This window comes from Phasianus colchicus, chromosome 1 (assembly GCF_987193195.1).
Source record: "Phasianus colchicus chromosome 1, bPhaCol1.hap1.1, whole genome shotgun sequence".
NCBI classification, from domain to species: domain Eukaryota; kingdom Metazoa; phylum Chordata; class Aves; order Galliformes; family Phasianidae; genus Phasianus; species Phasianus colchicus.
Window position 1 is genome coordinate 167,565,018 of NC_143436.1, and position 21,032 is coordinate 167,586,049.

The 21,032-nt window shown below is 39.2% G+C and overlaps 1 protein-coding gene across 6 annotated transcripts in view; it reads left to right on the top strand.

Moving 5' to 3' along the window:
• The window catches only part of DGKH (diacylglycerol kinase eta), a 167,543-nt gene extending 153,721 nt beyond the window's left edge, over nt 1-13,822 (top strand). For all 6 annotated transcript variants that reach the window (XM_090131319.1, XM_031615605.2, XM_090131327.1 and 3 more), the window contains one exon: nt 1,779-13,822. In XM_090131319.1, the coding sequence (XP_089987445.1) occupies nt 1,779-1,868 (90 nt within the window). In that variant the 3' untranslated portion in view covers nt 1,869-13,822. The remainder of the gene's footprint in view (nt 1-1,778) is intronic.
• Nucleotides 13,823-21,032: the final 7,210 nt, after the last annotated feature.

A 21,032-nucleotide genomic window follows, 5' to 3' on the forward strand; every position in this document is an offset into this window, starting at 1 on the left:
ACCAAATTCACAATGAAAAAGGTTAGCGTCATTGTTGCATGACTTTAACAAGTTTGCCAGCTCTCTTAACTTAAAAATGAGTGCTACTTTATAGTTAACTGTTTATTTTATTTTGCTCCACAAACTGATGTGAATATGCATTAGTGGAAACAAAATATAAATGCATGCAATGTGGAAAAATCAAGTATTTTTTTCTGATAGCTTTTTGAACAGCACTTGGTTTGGGGACTCGAGCACATTGTGAACTCTTTAATGTTGACACCTCTGTGCCAATGTGCTGTAACAAATGTTGGTGTATTGAGGTTATTTACACTTTTCTTCTGAATTGACAACCAGTTTTGTTTTTTTTTTTATCTCTAACATAACAGGAGTTCAGCCTTGACTCTGAAAATTAATGTGCCTGTTTAATCTGTGCTTTTACCCCCAAATAATTAATTCATGCCAACCTTTTCTTGCTTTGATGAAATGCAAATGCAAAGTGAATTGCACACTTTTAAATAATGTGCACTGCAGGTTTTCTGAGGTTTCTGTGACTGCAGAAGGGTAGATGCAGCCTTTATGTAAGCTTTTCAAAGCATGTTCTATATAGTTTCATTTTTTATTCCTATGAAAACAATTATTTCAAGCCATTAATTCAACTCAATTCCTTTTTATGTCTTCATAATGGAAAAGTCTCCTACTAAAATGAAAGGATTTTTATTTCAGAAGGATAGATAGAGAAATTTGTTCAGACTTTTCTTTAATCACAATCTGTTTATGTAAGGTTTATTCTACAAATTACTATACTGTTTGAATCCACCACTTGCTCAGCATGACCAACATAAGGATTTTAAAGAGTTTTTCAAAGCTGGGTTTGACAAACAACAGAAGCAGGTTTCCACCAACATCAGATGAAAATTCATTAGTGCAGTTGGGGATCATTAACACAGCTGGGCATCCCGTTCTGTTTCTCTCACTACTGTATCAATTAAAATAGGAAAAGAATGTTCTTTAAGCTGTTACTAATGCTGGAAGAGTTTTACTGCAAATTTCTTGCCTGTTGTCACTTATGCAGAGATGGGTCCAAGAAACTGATATTAGAAGTACTTCAGCTGATATGTTTGCATGAGTGATGCCTAAAAGAGATCTGCATTTGTGTTTCTACCATTTCCTTTAGGATGTGACAGTCATGTCTATGAGAAATTTTTTTTCCAGCTCTCTAATCATGAAGGCAGTTCATGTTAGGAGGCTGAACCATTTTAGAATGAAAAACAAATGCTTACCTTTTCTATTGCTCTCTGAAGGGAAGTTGTCCTACATGCCATTACATCCACTTTCACTTGAGAAACTAGTAATGTGTGTGCTATTTGCTTAAGACAGACATCATAGGGCCACAGATCAAGTAACATAGCTGGACAGAAGCTCTAATCCATCTCATCCTACCAAGCATTTGATTACTGCATTAGAGAGGAGGGGGAGATTGTTCGTTTTTCTAGAAATTACGAAGAGATTTGTACTTAGAAGTCAAGCAAAAGTTGTTTTTGAAAGATTGTAATACTTTTGGTTATATGGTTATTGCAGGTAAGTAATTTTCAAACAGAGATACACTGTATGCTGTAATCATTTTTTTAGGTGACATTTGCTAGAGCCATAGATTATTTTCAAGTTAATGTTGATTGCAGTTAGCACATTTCTAGTCATCTTTTGCACAGTTAGATCATAGTCATGGCCTTTAAAAAAAAGAAAAAAAGTAAGTAACCTTTCTTCTTTTTGTCTCCTTTTTTTCTTGATTTCTGTAGGACCTGGGGATAACGAAAGTGGGTCATATGAAGCGAATTCTCCAGGGAATTAAGGAGCTCAGCAAGAACACCCCTTTGTCTGAAGTGTAATTGTGGTGGTGCTCTCAGAAGAGAGAGGGAACGTTGCTGGAAAAGCAAAGCTATTACAGGCACTTGGCTGTCTTTGTAGTTTACTGTATGGAAGAATAAGCGCTAGCGTGTTCGTACAGGCTAACATTGCCCAATACTTGTGTGGCGAAGAGCTTGTTGCAAGAGCATAAAAGAATTTGTGCCAAAAAAAAAAAACCAAACAACCAAAAAAGGAAATGGTTATACGTTCTGTGAAGGAGTTTTCTTGGTGTTCACACTTGGCCAGTTCAGATAAGCACATTTTGGTAAATCAGTTGACAGTGAACTGCACTGACTGGAAAATCTATCAAGAAATGATCGCTTTGCTTACGTGCAGCTCAGTATGCCTCTCTCTTACAACGCAGCAAGATGCCGCCGTACAGCACGAGGTTGTCTGGTTGCCCTTCCTGGGCACAGATTCCCTACAACTTCCTGTGCAGGAGCCTGAGAGGTGGCCGCTTCCGAGGTTCCACACGCGGGTCTGGCAATGCCTCAGGTACCAGGCGCTCACGGGCCACGCAGGACGGGGAAAGATACCTTCTTGTACTCTGAATGCCAACTATAATGCATGGTGTGCCTGCCTGACTTGTCTGTCGTTCCGTTGCATGACACATCTGATACTTTAAACACTTGAACAACTTTTATATCGGTTTGAATGAGAATTAATTTATTACTACTTGAGTGTCCTTTTTCGGTTCCAGGCACTTTTCTATTCTTCAGTGTTGTGTTATTCCTAAATGAGTTCTATGGCAAAGGATGTGTGGGTGTGGAAACTTAAGCATTGGTGCCATATTCAGCAAGTTGTATGCATTATATATGATTGGGACGTTGTACAGTTAGATTTTTAAATATACCATGTACAGAAGGTGTATCAGGTAACTAACTTATGAGTATTTTTGAAAGACCAGTACCTCACAAAAATATCAGTTGGCTTCCTGCATGGAAAATGATAAGGAATTTTCTCATGGTGCATTAAATGTAGTTATCCAGTTATCTTAAACATCCGTAGCATATTGGAGCTTTTAGGAACTAATGGTTTTATTTATTCTGTTGTGCAAAAAGCAGGTCGAAAGATTAACAAAAATTTCTTACAGGAAAATTCGATTTATTTATCACGCATAAGGAAAGTGTTAAAATGTAGCAGCTGATTTGATTTTTGTGGGGTCAGCTTATACTCATTACTAATTTACTATTAATTTAAAAAATTGTATGTATGCATTTCTTTACAGAGGCATCAATTTGTTTGTCAGCACTCCTACATCAGTAGATCATAAAAAAATTAAGAGATTCTGAAGTTTTACACTATGCATGCAAATATGATTCACATGCAAGCTAGTAATCTATGAGTGTTATAAAGTTAAAAATGAAAGCCATCTTTGTTTAGTAATTGCATTAGACTAGAGCTTATAAGGCTATTTACAACTTACTTAAACAAAACATAGCTTCATAATTGAATTTCCTGGTTAATTTCTCACAAGGTATTAATCTAGTAGAAAAATAACATACATAATATTAGGGTTTAAGACACACAGAACCTAGTTCAGTGGCTGAGATGAGATGAGATGATACTGTCACATGCCAGAGAGTTTGCACAGAACTGCTTATCTTGCTTTTCTGATCAGTGCAGCATTCCCACCCCAGGAACTCTTGATTGATGCTTTATTGAATATCTTTGTCAATTCTTACAAGTTAACAACTCTGTTAATATCTTTTTCTGTTTTCCTAGTAGACAGCAGAGTAAGGTTTCGTTTGTTTTGCCAAAAGCTTTTCCTTACTTAAAGGGTACAACGCCAAGTACCACAGCCAGGTTTCATCCTCCATTTCTCAGGAGGATGGTGAGCTTCATCCCTTCGGAAGTCAGATGTGCTCCCCTCATCATTCTGTTGCAAGAAACGTTAAAAAGGAGGAAGGCAAGCTTTGTTTATATCCATTTATAATACCGCACGTTCTTGCTGCTGTAGGTTAAATGTCACCACTCTGGGAGCTTTGTGGGCATAATTGATTGTTCTGGTAAACAAACAAAAGTAAAAGGCAATGCTCCATTAGTTTTTCAGTTCAGAAAAAAAGGCCATTCACCAAGTGACATTATTTTCATGCTGTTGTATTAAAAGCATGTGCAAACAATGGAAAGGTTTTTTCTTTCGTGTACTTGACGTTGACCCCTTTAGTGATGACCAAATGTCATCTGTCAAGTCTTCACAAGTTATACATCCTTTTCTCTTTGTTTCCTTGTAAGCTAAGCTGTATTTTAATGCGTGGTGTTATTCTAATGTGTCAGTGCTGTGATTGATGACGTAGTTAGTCCTCCTGGTCAAGTTGAGGACATAATTCATGACATTATTTTCTTTGCTTTCCTGATTGTAGGATTCACTCTCACCATAGCTTTCAGTCTTGTACTGCAGTAAGATGGGCTCTGGAACAGGATTGAGTTAAGGCCTACACTGATGACAGCTATAAAGGCCTACACTGAGTATAAAAAAAAAAAGGGAGATGCTTTTAGGCAGGGAGAATGGCAAAGTGTTGTTTTGGAATGCAGCTTTCTTATGATACTCTTCAAATTACCTCAGTATAGGACAACTTGTCTTTACGAAGTTCCATTATTTTAAATGATCACCAAAGAATTCAATTTTGATTGTCCTAAAGCAGAGGGTTTTTTTAAAAAGTGCAAGTAGAAAAGGTATTTTAGGCAACAGTTATGCTTTATTTAATAGGCATCCAAGAGAGCACGTTTCATGGAACTCTATGCCTTAGAATAGTTTTGAATATCAGTTCTAAATGCGTTGGACAGGGAGGCTCAAAGTATTTTACAGGATTTCTCTGCTGAGGTCATGTTTTGTATCTGTGTTATAAGATGTGGCTTTTATCAAGATTGATTTTCGAATACAATGTTACTATCTCATGATTATTGTAGATTTCCAAGTATTGATTTTTTCCCTACTGCTCTCAAAATCCCAACTCCCAGAGCTGAAGACACACACAGTTTCATTTTTAACATAGAGAATTCTTTATAATTTATAATCTTGATGCTTAAAGCACTTCAAAACATACTTTCTAACATTTCATAGAATCATCATAGAATCACAGAATGGCCTCGGTTGAAAAGGACCATAAAGATGTGGCTCTGGGCAGCATGGTCTAGAGGTTGGAAACCCTGCCTGTGGGAGGGGGCTTGAAACTAGATGATCTTTGAGGGCCTTTTCAACCCAGGCCATTCTATGATTCTGTGATCATCTGGTTTCAACCCCCTGCTATGTGCAGGGTCGCCAACCAGCAGACCAGGCTGCCCAGAGCCACATCCAGCCTGGCTTTGAATGCCTTCAGGGATGGGGCATCCACAACCTCCTTGGGCAACCTGTTCCAGTGTGTCACCACCCTCTGTGTGAAAAACTTCCTCCTAATATCTAACCTAAACCTCCCCTGTCTCAATTTAAGACCATTCCCCCTTGTCCTATCACTATCCACCCTCATAAACTGTCGTTCCCCCTCCTGTTAATATGCTCCATTCAAGTACTGGAAGGCCACAGTGAGGTCTCCTCAAAGCCTTTCAACACAAAGAAGGTAAGCAACTTCTTTTGAAGTAGTTAATTTTCTGGAAAACTAGTTATCCCAGTAGCTTTTGTGGAGGCTAATTCAACATGCTAGATTCATTAAGACAAAAATCACTATACATTATTTACTGGATTCATTTTTTTCCATAGTCTAACACAACTACACTGTCTGTCAATGTACCTTAAAATCTATGAAAGCAATGCCAAGCAGTCAGCATTTTTTTGAAGTGGATGGTATTCATAGAATCATAGAATGGCCTGGGCTAAAAAGGAGCACAATGATCATTTAGTTTCATGTAGATAAATGTGCTCCACTTCAAAAAGAAGAGGAGAAGCAGGTTGTAAAATGGCAGCGCATTGCTCAGCGTGCTTTTGTTTTTCATCATTTTCCTATAGATTTTTCCAGCTGATTGCATTCAGGTGTCGTAGCAGCTTCTTATTTGGGTGATGCAAATATTGCCTTTGTAATACATAATGCCTTCTTTTTAGAAACTGGATCACATCAGCCAAATGTGTGTTTTTAGATCTTGGTGTTTATTTTTTTTTTTTACTTTAAAGAAAAGCTTGTGCAATTTTTTTTTTTTATATGATGGCAATTGAAAATTTTATTCATGATATATTTTTATGTATTTCCCCTTAAACGACGTTTTTTTCTCCCAAACACCAATTTTCTGTCAAAGAAAAATATATTACACTTATGGAAGAACAGTAAAATGGAAAGCAGGTGTTCAAAAACCCTCCAAAACTATTCCTAAGTATTCCTTGCTTCGGGACTGGAGTAAATACCTTTGGGTCCTCTAAATAACAAATAGAAAATATTCTTCTCTCTCCATCCCTGCCCAAAGAAATTCAGACTGAAATGTTGTATAATTGTAATTTAGGCAAGAGGAATTGATTTTTTTTATAATGGCATATTTCGTATTTTCCTGTGTTCTTTGTATAGAAATACAAAACCTGCCAGTTTTTACTCTTTAATTGAACTCAGTGATACTAATTCACTTAATGAAAAATTCATAATGCCTTGATAATGCACAGATCTTATTATGGGGTAAAATAATCCATGTTTCTTATTGCAGCTAGTTTTCTTTTGTAGAAGACTGGCAGAAAACCTTTCCACATTTTATATAAAAACAATATATAAAACAAATAGCAGAGGATACAGCAATATTGCTTTTAAAATAAATTTAAAACTACATATTATGCATAGATAATTCCACAGTGGATATGTAAGAAAAAACCTCCAGACCCCAGTGATTCCTTTTTGCTTGATGCTTGCTATTAATGATTGCATTGCTAATGTTTAGTGCTCTTATTCCTTTGCTCTCCCCATGCCCCTGAGTATTAATTTATTGAATACAAGTTTGACAGTTCTGGTAACTAATAATTAGCAGTGTAAAGTCTATTTGTGAAAGTTAATGTTACAAGCAATGTATGTTGTTGAGGATAACAGTGCTGGAGGAATATATTCTGCTTACAGCTAGGAGATCATCTGGTCACTTGTGTAAGTGAGAGCCACAGCAAACTGTATGAAGTTTTTCTTTTATTTTTTCACCCCAATGTGCTTCTCAACTGCACTGCCTTGAGTGTCACTTTCGTGCCCTGGGCTCTCCCATTTTTTGGTTGTTTTCTTAGATTCTGTGTTTTGTGGTATGATTTTTACATCATCAATTTTGATGCTGCTTATGCTCACTACTAAGATCTAATGTTTGCAGGACCTGTACATGACTGTATGTTTGTCTTAAGCAAAAAGGTTTTGATCACTTGAGGAAACCGAGGAATTTGGACAGGACTTAAACTCTTCCTGCTGCCTCTTCATCATAGCGTCAGAGGATTGATAGAGCATCACGTGGTAATTATCAGCTGAAAAACTTTACTGGTTGCATAAAGTCCTCTATTTATATTGAGAACATAGTGTGCAACTCAATCTTTTTTACAAAAGGAGAAAAAAAAATTCTTGTTCTTTACTACTACTGCTGCATTAGGTTAAAAAGCTCTGTTAATGGGTAGCTTATGTACTTGAAATGCTCATTTCTGCCCTACAGAAGCCCAGACTGCTCTCACAAAGCGTATTCCTTTTGGAAGCCATCTGGAGAGTTCCAGGAGGCCATTCTTGCAGCCATCTGGAGATAATACCAACGTTTATTGTGACTTTCCTAGGCTTAATGTGTTTGCCCTCAAATTTATAAGCAAAGGGAATGTTTTTGAAAGTTGCATTTTTGAAGTCTTTGGAACTAAACTTAAAATTCTATCATAGAATCGTGGTCTCAGAATTATTTGAGATGGAGGGGACCTTTCAAAATCGTTTAGCCCAACTCTCCTGCAGTGAACAGGAACATATCATCCTTTATTATCACTAATAATAATAATAATAATAAAATATTAGCACTGTTGGCAAACCAGCAAAATTCTGGCAGCTATAGACCTGAGAGTATTCTTGGACAAATTGCAATCAATTCAGCTGCAGTGGTTAGAGAGCTTTCACCTTCAGAGCAATCAGCAGAAAATGTGTATATTTATGTGGTTTAATGATAAAAATCTGTTGCAAATAATCAAAAAATTTCTCTCCCAGTTGACACCACATTTTTTATATAAACACCTGGATCAGATTTTGAGTCCATGGGGCCTAAAATCCTCCAGGTTACACACTTGCAGTCTCCACTGAAAGCTGCATTTGAAAAGATAATGAAAGTAAAAGCAGTATGATACAAAGTTCTAAGCCATTTGATTTTTTTTTTTAATAAATACAAACCTCCAGAGTGCCCCAAATGCTACTGTGAACATTTAAAGGGAATTAACGCAGGGAGTCCTACCTTGAAACAACTAATTAGATTGGAAAACTGTTTAGTTATTAATTAATAACCTGATGGTGACATTAAAATGATTGTTCTTAGAATCATAGAATGATAGAATGGGTTGAAAAGGACCACAGTGACCATCTAGTTTCAACCCCCCTGCTGTGTGCAGGGTCGCCAACCACCAGACCAGGCTGCCCAGAGCCACATCCAGCCTGGCCTTGAATGCCTTCAGGGATGGGGCATCCACAACCTCCTTGGGCAACCTGTTCCAGTGCATCACCACCCTCTGTGTGAAAAACTTTCTCCTAGTATTGAACCTAAACCTCTCCTGTCTCAGTTTAAAACCATTCCCCCTTGTCCTATCACTATCCACCCTCGTAAACGGCCATTCCCCCTCCTGTTCATACGCTCCATTCAAGTACTGGAAGGCCACAATGAGGTCTCCCTGGAGCCTTCTCTTCTCCAAGCTAAACAAGCCCAGTTCCCTCAATCTTTCCTCATAGGAGAGGTGCTCCAGCCCTCTGATCATCTTAGTGCCCTCCTCTGGACCCTTTCCAAGAGCTCCACATCCTTCCTGTACTGGGGCCCCCAGGCCTGGATGCAGTACTGCAGATGGGGCCTCACAAGAGCTGAGTAGAGGGGGACAATCTCCTCCCTCTCCCTGCTGGCCACTGTTATCGTAACTCCCTGCATTAGCTGGAGCAAACTTTGTGTAGGACTGTGTCTCATTGTGGCTGTGCTCAACTATGTGATGTGAAGGTTGAGAAAAGCTGTTAGAAACTGCTAGGTCTTGTTTTTCCTGAGAGGAAGAATATGTGTGCTGACAGTAAAGACAAGTGCGGGTCTTAGCACAGTTTTTAGGAATATCAGAGCTTCTTCTTTTGGACAGTTTCTGAGTGATTACAGTGAGCACATAGTTTTGAAGATGCTCACCTGGAAGGTTTCCAGTGGCCAAGATGCCATCTCTATGTCTTGAAGTAGACGTTTGAACTGTACTGCTTAGTCAGATTTGATTGGATTTTGTACAGGCATCTGTCACTTGTGGACCTACTTCCTCACTTGGATTTCTGCCTGTCTAAAATGTGTACTTAGAAAAACACCATCATCTGTGTAGGACAAAATTACCATTTTTCTGTCAAGTAGTAAAAAGGACAGTTTCTGAACTTGTCTTGAAATATTTCCCTCCATCTTCTTCAATATTCCCACCTCTGTTCTATCCTGTCCTTTGAATCCTAAAAGAGGGGCTTCCCTAGAGCTGCCAAACACATATCCAGTAATTTAGTTTGCTGATGTTTGTTAGTCAGTAGGGCCTTTTTCTCATCATAGGGCAGGATTCACAGCAGATTAGATGTGCCACAAATGTTGTTTGTACATAAAGAGTACAAACCATTGGGGACTTCTGGGAGGAGAAGAGAGCCTGATCTTTGCAGCAGAGATTTGGTGTTTTTTCACCACTGTTCTCACACCCAAGTAATTTAATGACATCTAATACTAGCAGCTGCTGAATATCTATGGCACACCCTTTATACCTCCCAGAAAATCTCCTGATTTGTAACTTAGATACATATCAACTATCTTAATAAACAAATAATGTCTTAAACACCAGTAAAATCCAGAAGCTAAGTCAGCACTTAGTTATATCTCTCCACTGATGGTTATTGTTTCAGAATACATCCATTATTATTCTTTGCTCCGTAAAGGTAGAAAGTTTCCCTAGTATGTACAGAGAAGGTATCTTTAAATGAGGAGTGCTACTGAATTGCATGAATTTGTTTGCAGTGTGTGTTCTGGCATGTAGAAAAAGTACCTGATTTCTTCTAAGTGTATTACAGAGATGCTCTTTTTAGCCAGGCTCGTCTCTTTAGTGAGGATTCAGCTAGTATTCATTATACAGGCGTGTGCCAATGCTGTAATAGCATTCACTTCTTTGCATGAGTGACTGCATAAAGCACACAAGCAAGTGGTGCAGAATGCTCTGCATTCAGAAATGCGACGCTGTCATCTTACGCACGACTCATCTGTTTGGGTTTGAATTATGTTTTGAAGCTGAAAAAGCTGAAATGCACTTTTCTCACCTTTTTAAAAAAAAAAATCAATGAGGAAAGGAAAATACTCAACGTGATTTGCTCTGTTTTAGATAAATAAAAAATAATCACAGGCTCACTGGGTGATTTAGGTTGGAAGGGACCAGTGGTGGTTATCTGGTCCTACCAGCACGCTCTGTAGCTTCTACTGTTCATTTTCATTTGTTCCTGTTGACTCTACAGGGAGATTTGTTGTCTTTGCACATATGCAGAGTAAGGCCACGGATCTGTTGGCACTTAATGCACGCGCTTGGCTTCAAACAGCACTTTAGTCCTTCTTTGTTTTAGCATTTATATGTAAACCTCCAGAAGATTTGGGTAGGTAGAAGTTGTTCCTCATGTGAAAGCTGTCTTCAGATTGATCAGTGGTGAATTTCTGAATGCTGTACCTATGAATGTTGTTCTCTTGCCAGTATTGTGTGTGCATGCCTGTATATATGCAGTATGTAGCCAGTAGTGTGTGTGTGCATGCACACTTGTACATATGTATGTATATATACACCCTGGTTTTGCCCAATGTAAGGACACCAACTTGTGTGCAGAGCCAAAAAACTTAAATATATACAATGCTTGAGATGCTGCATTGTTTTTATGATAATATTTTTTATATGAGATGAATGGCAGGATGTTTACAGATGCTTATTAATATTTAACTTATACAACAGTGTGGCAGGATGTCTATGGTTGTTGTCAGCTAAAGAATTGTACAAGATTCTGGGTGAAATTTTGGCTTTGTGGAAATCCTTGGCAAAACTCCCATCGATCTCACGGCGGCCAAGATTAAACCCCTCTGAATCTGTTGTTTACCGGCTGTTTTCCTACTGTGATATTATTATTATTTGTTTTGGAATGAGTGAAATGTATTTATTTTTCCCAATGTGAAATTTGCAGTTGCTGTTTGGATTTTTCTAGAGAACCTGCGAAATACAACACGTGGGAATATATGCCTCATCGAATGTACAGACTTTTTCATTGTTCTGGTCCTTGAATATGTCTATGAAAATTGCTTCTAAAAGACCTTTTGTAAGATTTAATACGGAATCTTCTAAAAGTAGATCGTGTTTCACACCTCTCTACAAAGTTGGCATGTAGTGTGGTAAGCGAAAATGAAGAACTGTTTATTGGTGAATAGAAAGATGTCCCTTCTCTTTTCTATACCTACTGATTCCTACAGCTTGCCTGGCTCTGTAAACCTGGAGTGAGTCACTTTAAGTACCTTGTCCAAAAGTACCTTATCTAAAAACATCCTTTATATTCTATACAGCTTTAAACTTCTTGAGATGTGGAGGTAACTTCAGAGCTAGTCTGAAGGATGACTCTTGTAATGTTTCACAAGTGAATAAAATTGTGCAAATATTAAGTAGGAAAGTAAATCAGACAACTGCTTGATATTACAGAAATGGCTTGTTTAGAGGCAGAAGGATCAGTTCTTCAGTAGTGGCAGGGAGGAAAATGACTGTAACGCAGTGCTTCCTAAATCCCTTTCCAAGGTATTTTTTAATTGTGGATGCTACAAAGTTTATTCCTCCTGTAAAAACACAGAAGGCTGTGAAACAGCCGCATAAATACAAATTCATTTCTTTGTCTAAGGGTAAAAATGTTGTTTTCAAACAAGAGCTGTCATGCACTTTGAAAAATATGTGCCCAGGACAGGTAAGTTTGTAATCACAGAATCATAGAATGGCCTGGGTTGAAAAAGACCACAATGATCATGTAGTTTCAACCCCCTGCTATGTGCAGGGCGGCCAACCACCAGACCAGGCTGCCCAGAGCCACATCCAGCCTGGCCTTGAATGCCTCCAGGGATGGGGCATCCACAGCCTCCTTGGGCAACCTGTTCCAGTATGTCACCAACCTCTGAGTGAAAAACTTCCTTCTAAGACTTCCTCCTACCTATCATCATAGGGAGTCATCCCAGGGACACAGCCGGACTCGTAAAATGAGGTATTTACCAACAATATTATCAATATGTTACCATATTACCCCATAAGGTTCATTCTGAAGACCTCCGTACAGAACACCCACCACCCCCAGGCATCTTTTTCTATACCTTTGTTTAAGAAAGGATAATATTCCAATTCACACTCATCCCATTGCTGATGAGGAATGCAGTTGGTTAAACTTTCTGGGAGTTTGTTAGCTAATAGAAATCCCCAAAGAAGCAGCAGTGGTGGCAAGCAGTGAGCTCTTGGAGGATGCGCAGGGCTCTGCCTGGGCTCACTGCTCTGCTAATTTCAATCTGACATGGGCATTAGTGAGAGCAGGTGGGTGCCCAAGCGAGCTGACAGCTTTCCTTTTGCATGCTCTTTCTGTAATTATAATCAGGAATAGGCTTCAGGACTCAGTGTTATTTGTTGGAAGGGCCGTGATGGGTACAGGATATCAGAGGGAATGAGGAGGGTGGGCAGTCGGGGGCCACAGGTTCTGCTTTTGGCTTCATGTGCTGAGGACTGGGGCAGGTGGGTTACCTCTGTGTGCCTCTCTTTCTCTGCCTGTGGGAGGAGGGATGCTCACCACGTGGTACAGCCCCAGAGACCTATAGAAGAGCAGTGGTATACAAGTAGTTAAGTTTTACTGACGCTGTTCTGTGTAGCATAAATAATTTCGTCCACAACACTGCAAAAATTGCTTTTTTTCTGGTTTCGGCTCTGACTATTTAATGACCTACTACATTCTGAGTAGTCAGTTTTGAAGCTTAGCAATTGCTATGGCACTGCAATTACACACATGGCGGGCTCCGTTTGCTGCAGAAAAGAGTAAAACTTTAAACTGCCTGACAAAACTTGCCAATTAAGTATATCTAACAGAGCAGGGGTGTAACTTTCGGCTTTATTTACTTGTAATAATGGTAAGGAACAGTGAATTTCGTTTGTTTACATACTGTTTACAATGGCACAGTTTTATTTTTAATATATAAAAACAATTGAGGTATTTATTGCATATACTATTTTAAAGATGTTTTATGTGTTTTCACCTTTGGAATATATTGTTACATTTCCTTGTACAGATAATTTGGGTGGCTTTGTTAATATAGTTAGTAATTTTTATGACTACTAAGTGACCAGTTTTCCGTGCCTTTTTATTGTTGGATGCATGATTACATATTTATTATTGTATGGAAGTCACTGAGATGTGTATTTTTGTATTCTGCTGGAAGCAATGGTTGATTTTATTGTACATGATGAAAGATGCCTTCCATATTGGGCACTCATACGAGATCTTCCTTCTCAAATAAACAGAATGCATTCAATGTACATAAGTCTTTGAATTCTTTCTGTGTCTGGAAATGGATGGAGATCCTCGATCATTACACTGAATTTTAAATGTTATCCACTCAAAATGTGGGCCGGCAACGACATCATCAAATCTAAAACAAAATTCCCCACTGAAATCAATACGACAGTAACTTCTTGGCACAGTGTAAGCCTTTGTAATTTAAAAGAAAACTGTGTATGTTAAAACTAAATAAAATGTGGATGAATGACTAGCAAGCATCATATCTGTTCAGTCTGCCACACGCTGCACTGAAATTGTTTCAAATTGCAGGCTTTGAATGCAGCCTTTGAAAACACTTTATATGGCTACGTGCGAGGCCACATGTAACTTGTAAGTAGGTCACTCTGCATGTAGGTGTTTACATTTGCACGGATCTTCCGCTAGGTCTTGCTGGCATACACCATATTAAATGTAAAAATAGACTTACATTTGCATCCATAGTAACAACAGCCATTAAAACATAATATACAGTAGTGCCCATTTCTCCAAGGTCAGCAGCAGTAAAACAAACACATTTTCCCCCCCGGTATACGCTGAACTTCTGTAACATCAACCCAGGTAAACAGTCACTGGAGCTTATTCCAAGCTAAGACCTGAAGACAGAAGGTGATTCTGCAGGCAATGATCAACTGCCATGTTGTGGGTCAGTAAGCTATTAGGTTAGCACTTAGCTCAAGGCATGATGTGCAGGTAACTGTGATGGTGGATGGCAGAAGATGAAGTCCAGCGTACGTGAGCTTAAGCCAGTTGTTTGGGGCAAGTCCTGGAGCTGAGATCCTGTTGTCCTGATGTGAATGCATGTGTGAGAGGCATGTTTATGGATAATCTGGATTGTTTAAAGGTCAGAGCTGGAAGTTTTAATGCATAGTGAATTCCAGGTGCTTACAAATCTTGTAGCATTGAAGCCTGCACTTTAATTCTGAGTGCGTCTTGTGTGTATTCCATTTCTTTAATGTCGACTATGCAAAAAGTTGGTCTTCCACCTGTTTTTGAGTTCCCTTTAAGTACCAGAAGGCAGCAATAAGGTCTCCCCAGAGCCTTCTTTTCTCCAAGCTGAACAATCTTTCTTCATAGGAGAGGTGCTCCAGCACTCCGATCATCCATGTGACCCCCTCAGACCCACTCCAGCAGCTCTGCATCCATCTGGGGGCCCAAAGCCTGGATGCAGGACTCCAGATGGGGCCTCCCAACGGCAGAAAAGAGGGGGATAATCCCCTCCCTTACCCTGCTGGCTACCCCTCTTTTGATGGAGCCCATCAGAAGGCCATGACTGGCCTTTCGGGCTGTAAACATTCTCTGCTGGCTTGTGTCAGATAGTTAAAAAAAAAAAAATCCTAGTTAAATGGGTGAGCTTCATACTACAGCGTATATTTTAGTTGTTGTGGAGTGTAATCGATTCATTAACGCCAGTGACGGTGAATTCTTGACAGTAAAGACTTTGAAATTGTTAACTTTTAACTCCCATGACAGAACTCATTAAAATCTGAAAACAAGAGATGAGAGTCATGAAAGAGTTTCTATTCAATCTCCTGAAGGCATGAAACCCCTAGAAGAAAGTCTACAGGAATTCCTGCCTGTTCAGTTTATCAAAAAGGGTCGTGTAGGAAGAAGAAGAAACCAGAGATCCCCTCAGTGCCAGGAAAGGTCATGAAGCAGATCATCATGACTGCCATCACATAGCATGTGATGGACAACTTGGGTCACAGCAATCCCATGCAGTTGTACAGGCTTGAGGAAGAGTGGCTGGAAAATTGCCCAGTAAAATAGGAGCTGGGGGTACTACTGGTCAGTGGCCAATGGAACATGAGCCAACAGTGTATACTGGTGGCCAAGAAGGCCAATGACCTCCTGGTCTGCATCAGAAATAGTATGGCCAACAGCACCAGGGAAGTGACTGTCCCCCTTGTACATGGCATTTGGTGAGGCCACAACTTGAGCACTGTGTTCATTTTGGGACCATTCACTACAAGGATAGTAATTTGCTTGAGTTAGTGCAAAGAGCAACAAAACTGATGAAAGAACTAAGAAACAAGATCTCTGAGGAGTGGCTGAAGGACCTAGGGTGGTTTGGCCTGGAGAAAATGAGGCTGAGGGCATATCTCATCGCTATCTACAGCTATCTGACAGGAGGCTGCAGCAAGGAGAACGCTGGTCTCCACTGTCAGATGACAAGTGACAGGATGCAGGGCAGCAGCCTCAAGTTGTGCCACAAGAGGATTAGATTGGACATTTGGAAGATTTTTTTCACAGAAAGCATGGTTAGACATTGAAACAGGCTGCCCAGGGAAGTGGCAGAGACACTGTCCCTAAGATATGTTGAAACGGCACTTGGTGATGTGGTTCTGTGGTGTTCTTGTTAGTGATAGTTGATGGTTGGACTTCATGATCTTAAGGTCTTTTCCAACCTCAATGATTCTATTTAAAGAGGTTTAGTAGGCACGGAGAGACAAAATACAGGAGGAAAATTGAAACTGGTGGCATTATGAGCAACTCCCTCACTTTGTGTTAGTCTTGTTGGCCTTTCACATACGTGTATGTGGTAAAAAGAAGGAAAGAAAACTAATTTAAGATGATACCAATCAGGTCACTAGAAGTTTGTGTTTATTGTGTTTGTGTTCCCAAGTCCTGGAAACAGACAATGGAGTGTGTTGTTAACCCAAATTGGTTGAGTAATTAACTACTTGTTCGTACTGTTTCTTCTGGAGTAATTACTGGTGGTTTTTCAACTACAGTAATTGCAGTTCTGATCATATTTGTTGGCATACACTTAGGAAATAAAATAACCCATGGTAAGCAAACTAGGACCTTGTTCACCCCAGTCACCTAATAGCAGGAAGGCTTCACAGATCAGATTTGCATGCCAAGCATTACAGCATAAAGGAGGTGCAATATTTTCTTTCTCAGCGGAATGCACAACACATGAGTGAGAGCAGCAGCTGACCAGTGTCCTCTTCTTTTGAACAGGAACTAAGGGGATCTACAAGGAAGTGCATATTTCTTTTTATAGGGGGAGAGATGGATAGATTTCACAGTGATGAAATGGGACATCCTGGAATGTGGCAGATGCACTTCCGTATTGAAACAGCAGGATTTCTGCTAGGGCTTTACTTTATATCATTTCCCTTATCTTGCAGCAGCATAGAGCTGTGCCTGAGCCCATGTCTTCACTGTGCCCTTTAGCTGCTATTTTCCTCTTCCACATCTCAGAGCTTTTTCAGTTGTTCTCAGGTGCCTGCTGTCATTTCCCAATTAAAGTTTGCAAAGTGCAATTTCCTTTATTCAATTTCATTTAAAAAAAAAAAAAAATCTATCTGCTGACTATCTACTTTAGTGTAACAGCAGATATACATCCTCCTGGCAGTCGTGCTGTCCTCTGAGCAATTCTGTTCATTAATTAGAAATCACACATTTAACACCTCTGAATCCCTCACACACTGTCCCTGGTAAAAGCCTGCTAATGTTGTAACTGGTTAACAAGCAGCGTGTTTTCTCACATGCTGCCAAAACTGTCCCTCTATGGAAGCATTCAGGTCTTCGAAGGTCAAGTCAGCGAGTTTTTGCACTGAAGTCTGCAAGCAGCTGCTACTCGGACACAACACAACCAGAATATATGCTTTTAACTTACGCTTGGTGACTTACTTCCCAGCTGTTCACCTAAACTCATGGATTCAGTCAATGAGAATCATTAGATGAATATTTTCAGGTGAGTGAAATGAACGAAAATTCAAGAGTGGCTGCAGATTCCATGGAGCTACTCCTGAAATGCAGCTTGTATGGAGTGGGGGAAGCTGCAAATTTGAGCATAGTAGTTTCACCTTTTATTTCAGAATATCTGCAAAAAGAGCTTGGTAGGTAATGCTTGGTAGTCAGGTAGTGCCTTATAGATTTTCCCAGCTTTTAAAAGCACTGAGAGGAGCAGGGGGGGTTCTGAGATCTAATCCTCATTTGATCCAGATTTCAGGTCTGGAGGAGAGTGCCATAAACCCAAGGAAATGTTTGCACACATGGAATACTTGACGTAAGAGATGGGATAACACCAAACAGAACTGACTCGTAAAATCCAGTTCAGATCTGAAATTGTTTTTCCAGGTGGCAGTTAATGTCAAATATGTCATTTATGATCTTATTTATTACAGAAAATAACTGAATGAGTTAGATGTGAATTAAAATCAAATATGTTTCTTGAAGAGTTTATTAAAGAATCAGTTAAACAAGGGGAGATGGAGCAGACAGTACTTGTGCCAGTCCTGCTTCACCACAGCATCTAGAAATGAACACTGTAAATTCTACAGTTTCAGTGTAAAGCCCTCCCCAGGTTGTATTAGGAAGATGAATAGTGCTTTACAAATCAAATGTCTACAGTATTAAACTTTCAATATAATTGCATCTCCCTGTGGCCGTTCAGCCATGAAAATGATTACTCTGTAATTCCAGGTTCTTGAGCCTATTTAAAATATTGATAGGAATATTAATTAAATTTTCCAAGCACCGTGGATAGAGCAGCCTGGGCAAATGAGCCTAAATTCCTCAAAAATACAATAACTATTAATTATGTCAGGAAGATCAATCACCATTTCTTTCTCAGTCAATAGGAAGCATAACTAATGGCTGACTAAGCTCAATTAAGGTTTGATGAAGTGGTATTTTTTAAATAGAGGTTAAATTATTAACCCATATTATTTGCCAGCAAAATAAACAGTGGGTCATGTCTTATTTACTCGATGTAAATTCCATTTTGAAATGTATATATTTTGAAAGTAAGATTCAATGTCCTGTGCGTTCTGAGATGACCAGTCAATCTGGGATTTTATTAAAGATATTTTCTCTTGATGGATTACATGGAGAAAAGTTCAGAACATCAAGCTTAGTGTTTCTTTTATAAAGGTTAACCTAGTAACTAGCTTTTGATATCCAAATCAATCCCTGGCGAAGTGGAAAGAGAAGAGATATTCATTAATTTAAGGTCCTCAGTAGACATAGTTGCTTTGTGACTTGTGGGAGCCTGATCCTTAAGTTGTTTCTGGGTTGGTGGAAGAGATCTGCCTGGAACAAACCACAGGAACCATCACTGGAAAGGTGTTACATGACATTTTACTTATCTGTTAACATACCCACTGCAGTTGCCAGGCTCTCTTGTTCCTTTTTTTAGCTTCCTATCTCCCATATTAAACAGACCAAAATGAAGATGTTAAGCTGCTAGAATTCTGAGTCCCATCTTCACTTTTTCTCTCATCTTCCCCCTTTAGATATTAAAAAATAACACTGAAACAAAAAGGCTGTTGGTAACACCACCTTCCATTCTTCCTTTCCTCCCAGTAGCTTTGAGGGTATCCAACACCACATTGGTGGTATCCCTACCTGCAAGCATATGACTGTGTTTTTAGAGAAAAGTCTAAGACTTTTTATGGGATCAAATCCAGGGATGAGGAAATTCACTTCTGGAAACTCAGATGACTGCGTTGTAGTGTAAGAATCTGTCCTTAACTGCTGTGCCTTTTGTTAAGTTGAAAATACTGCCCCAAATGTCTCTTGTTTATGATCACATCATAGGATACCACGTCAGCTGAGCAATGGTAACTCTGCATCTGTCACAGTAAGTATGGAAGAAGTTTAAACTAAGGGACAGCGAGAGCCTGCATGCAGATATTTTCATTTATTAACTTGATCTGGTGTCTAAACAACCTGATAAATCACCTCTAATATTTATGAGGTGCGTACAATACTTTGTGATTCCACTGCACTGTAATAAATGACAATTGATACTCCCCGAATTCTTCATAGAATAACATTAGGTATAAAATACTTACATAACTTGAGCAAATTACACTTTTAATCCTCTCTTACATACTGAACCAGATGGGATTTCCAATTTCCTGTCAAAGTAGGCCACCTAGCGCTTACAGAGCTACATCACAGGGAAAAACCTACAGCAAGCAGTTTGTAGCCTCATTTGCACTCCCCTTAAAGCGTGAAGCTGCTTGCTACTATTCAATCCATACTATGAGTTATGTTATAATGAAAGCTAAAAAGCAGAAATTTCAGACTGTGACTTCACATCAGCTGATCTAGCCTGTTCCTTGCCTTGCTTTCTGCTGCTCACTCAGCTCCAGCACTGTTTTCTGTCAGATCTCTTTGCCAACTACTCTAACTCCCTAACATGGTCAAGAACAGGCAGTGACTACAACGACATGATAGGGAGCTGCTGGGTTAACTGAACTAAATCAGCTTAAGTTAGAAACATCGGCAACTTCTCCTTCTCCAGAATGCCACCATACAGCTACTACTAGAGAGAGAAAAGCCCCACTCCTTTAACAAGTGCTATTAAAAAAACATGAGCTAAGCAGTTTCAATACTGGAATGTGACATCTCCAAAGAAAGTCAAAAAGCCTTGCTTGAAATGGTGCTTGCTAATTTTGTAGCTGTCTGATTAGTTCCTTATGATAGCTATTGGTGTAACCAGTGTCCCAGGAGAGACTTTGCGCCAGCTTTCTAAAGGAGCTCTTCTTCCTCCTCCCAGTGGGACAAAAGCAGAAAAAACAAGCACCTGCAGCCATTCAAGGTCTATGGCACTTTTCAGAGTGCACCTAAATTTTGGCGATGGTCAGTCCTGTCTGAATTTCGCACTGGATAGATATTCTCCACCTTAGCAAAATTCTCTGTCATCCCAGTTGAGAGGTGAGGTGTTGTTTGTTTGTTTGTTTGTTTGTTTTGTGCCTATGTAGTGACTGTAAATACAGAACAGTTCAGCCCTGCACATGGTACAGCCAAACTCAGCATGGCTGACTTTGCATTTGACTGTCAGCACTGCATGGCTGCCAGTGCATTTGACAACATTTTTTCTCTTTTTAATTTTTCTTTTTTTTCTTTTTTTTTTTTTTTTTGCACAGGTTCAGTCTTTCAGTTACAGCTTTGCTTCCATTCTGTGAAAGTTTGTCATAGCTGGCTTTCAAAGAACTGCAGAGGTTTTACTTAAAAGAAAACCAAGCCAAATAAATCACAATGCTGTTTAGGGGATCGGATCAGTAACACCTATAGAAATCCTATGTCTCAGCCTATAAAACTTCAGAAAATGATTAAGCATCAGAAGTTCGAAATAATGTTTTCTATATTTGGTCTGAATCAGACAATGGGCTTTTTGCCCCCTCATTAACACATCTTTTGTTTAGTACTGCTAAAGATGGAATACAGGCTGGACTGTTAGACCAGCATGGAAATGATGGTATTCCTGCTGTGATAAGGAATTTAATAGGAGAGTAAATCTGGGCTTTTTTTGGTCATAAATTTTTAAAAAAGCTATAGAAAAATTCTGATGTTTATAGAGCAAACAACTGTACTACATACTACTGTATGTGTATGTTGGACTGCTGCTTGTTAGCTACTTAAAAGGAGATGATGACTTGTCAAATTGAAAGAATATCTTGTCCCTACTAAAAGAGTTTGTGC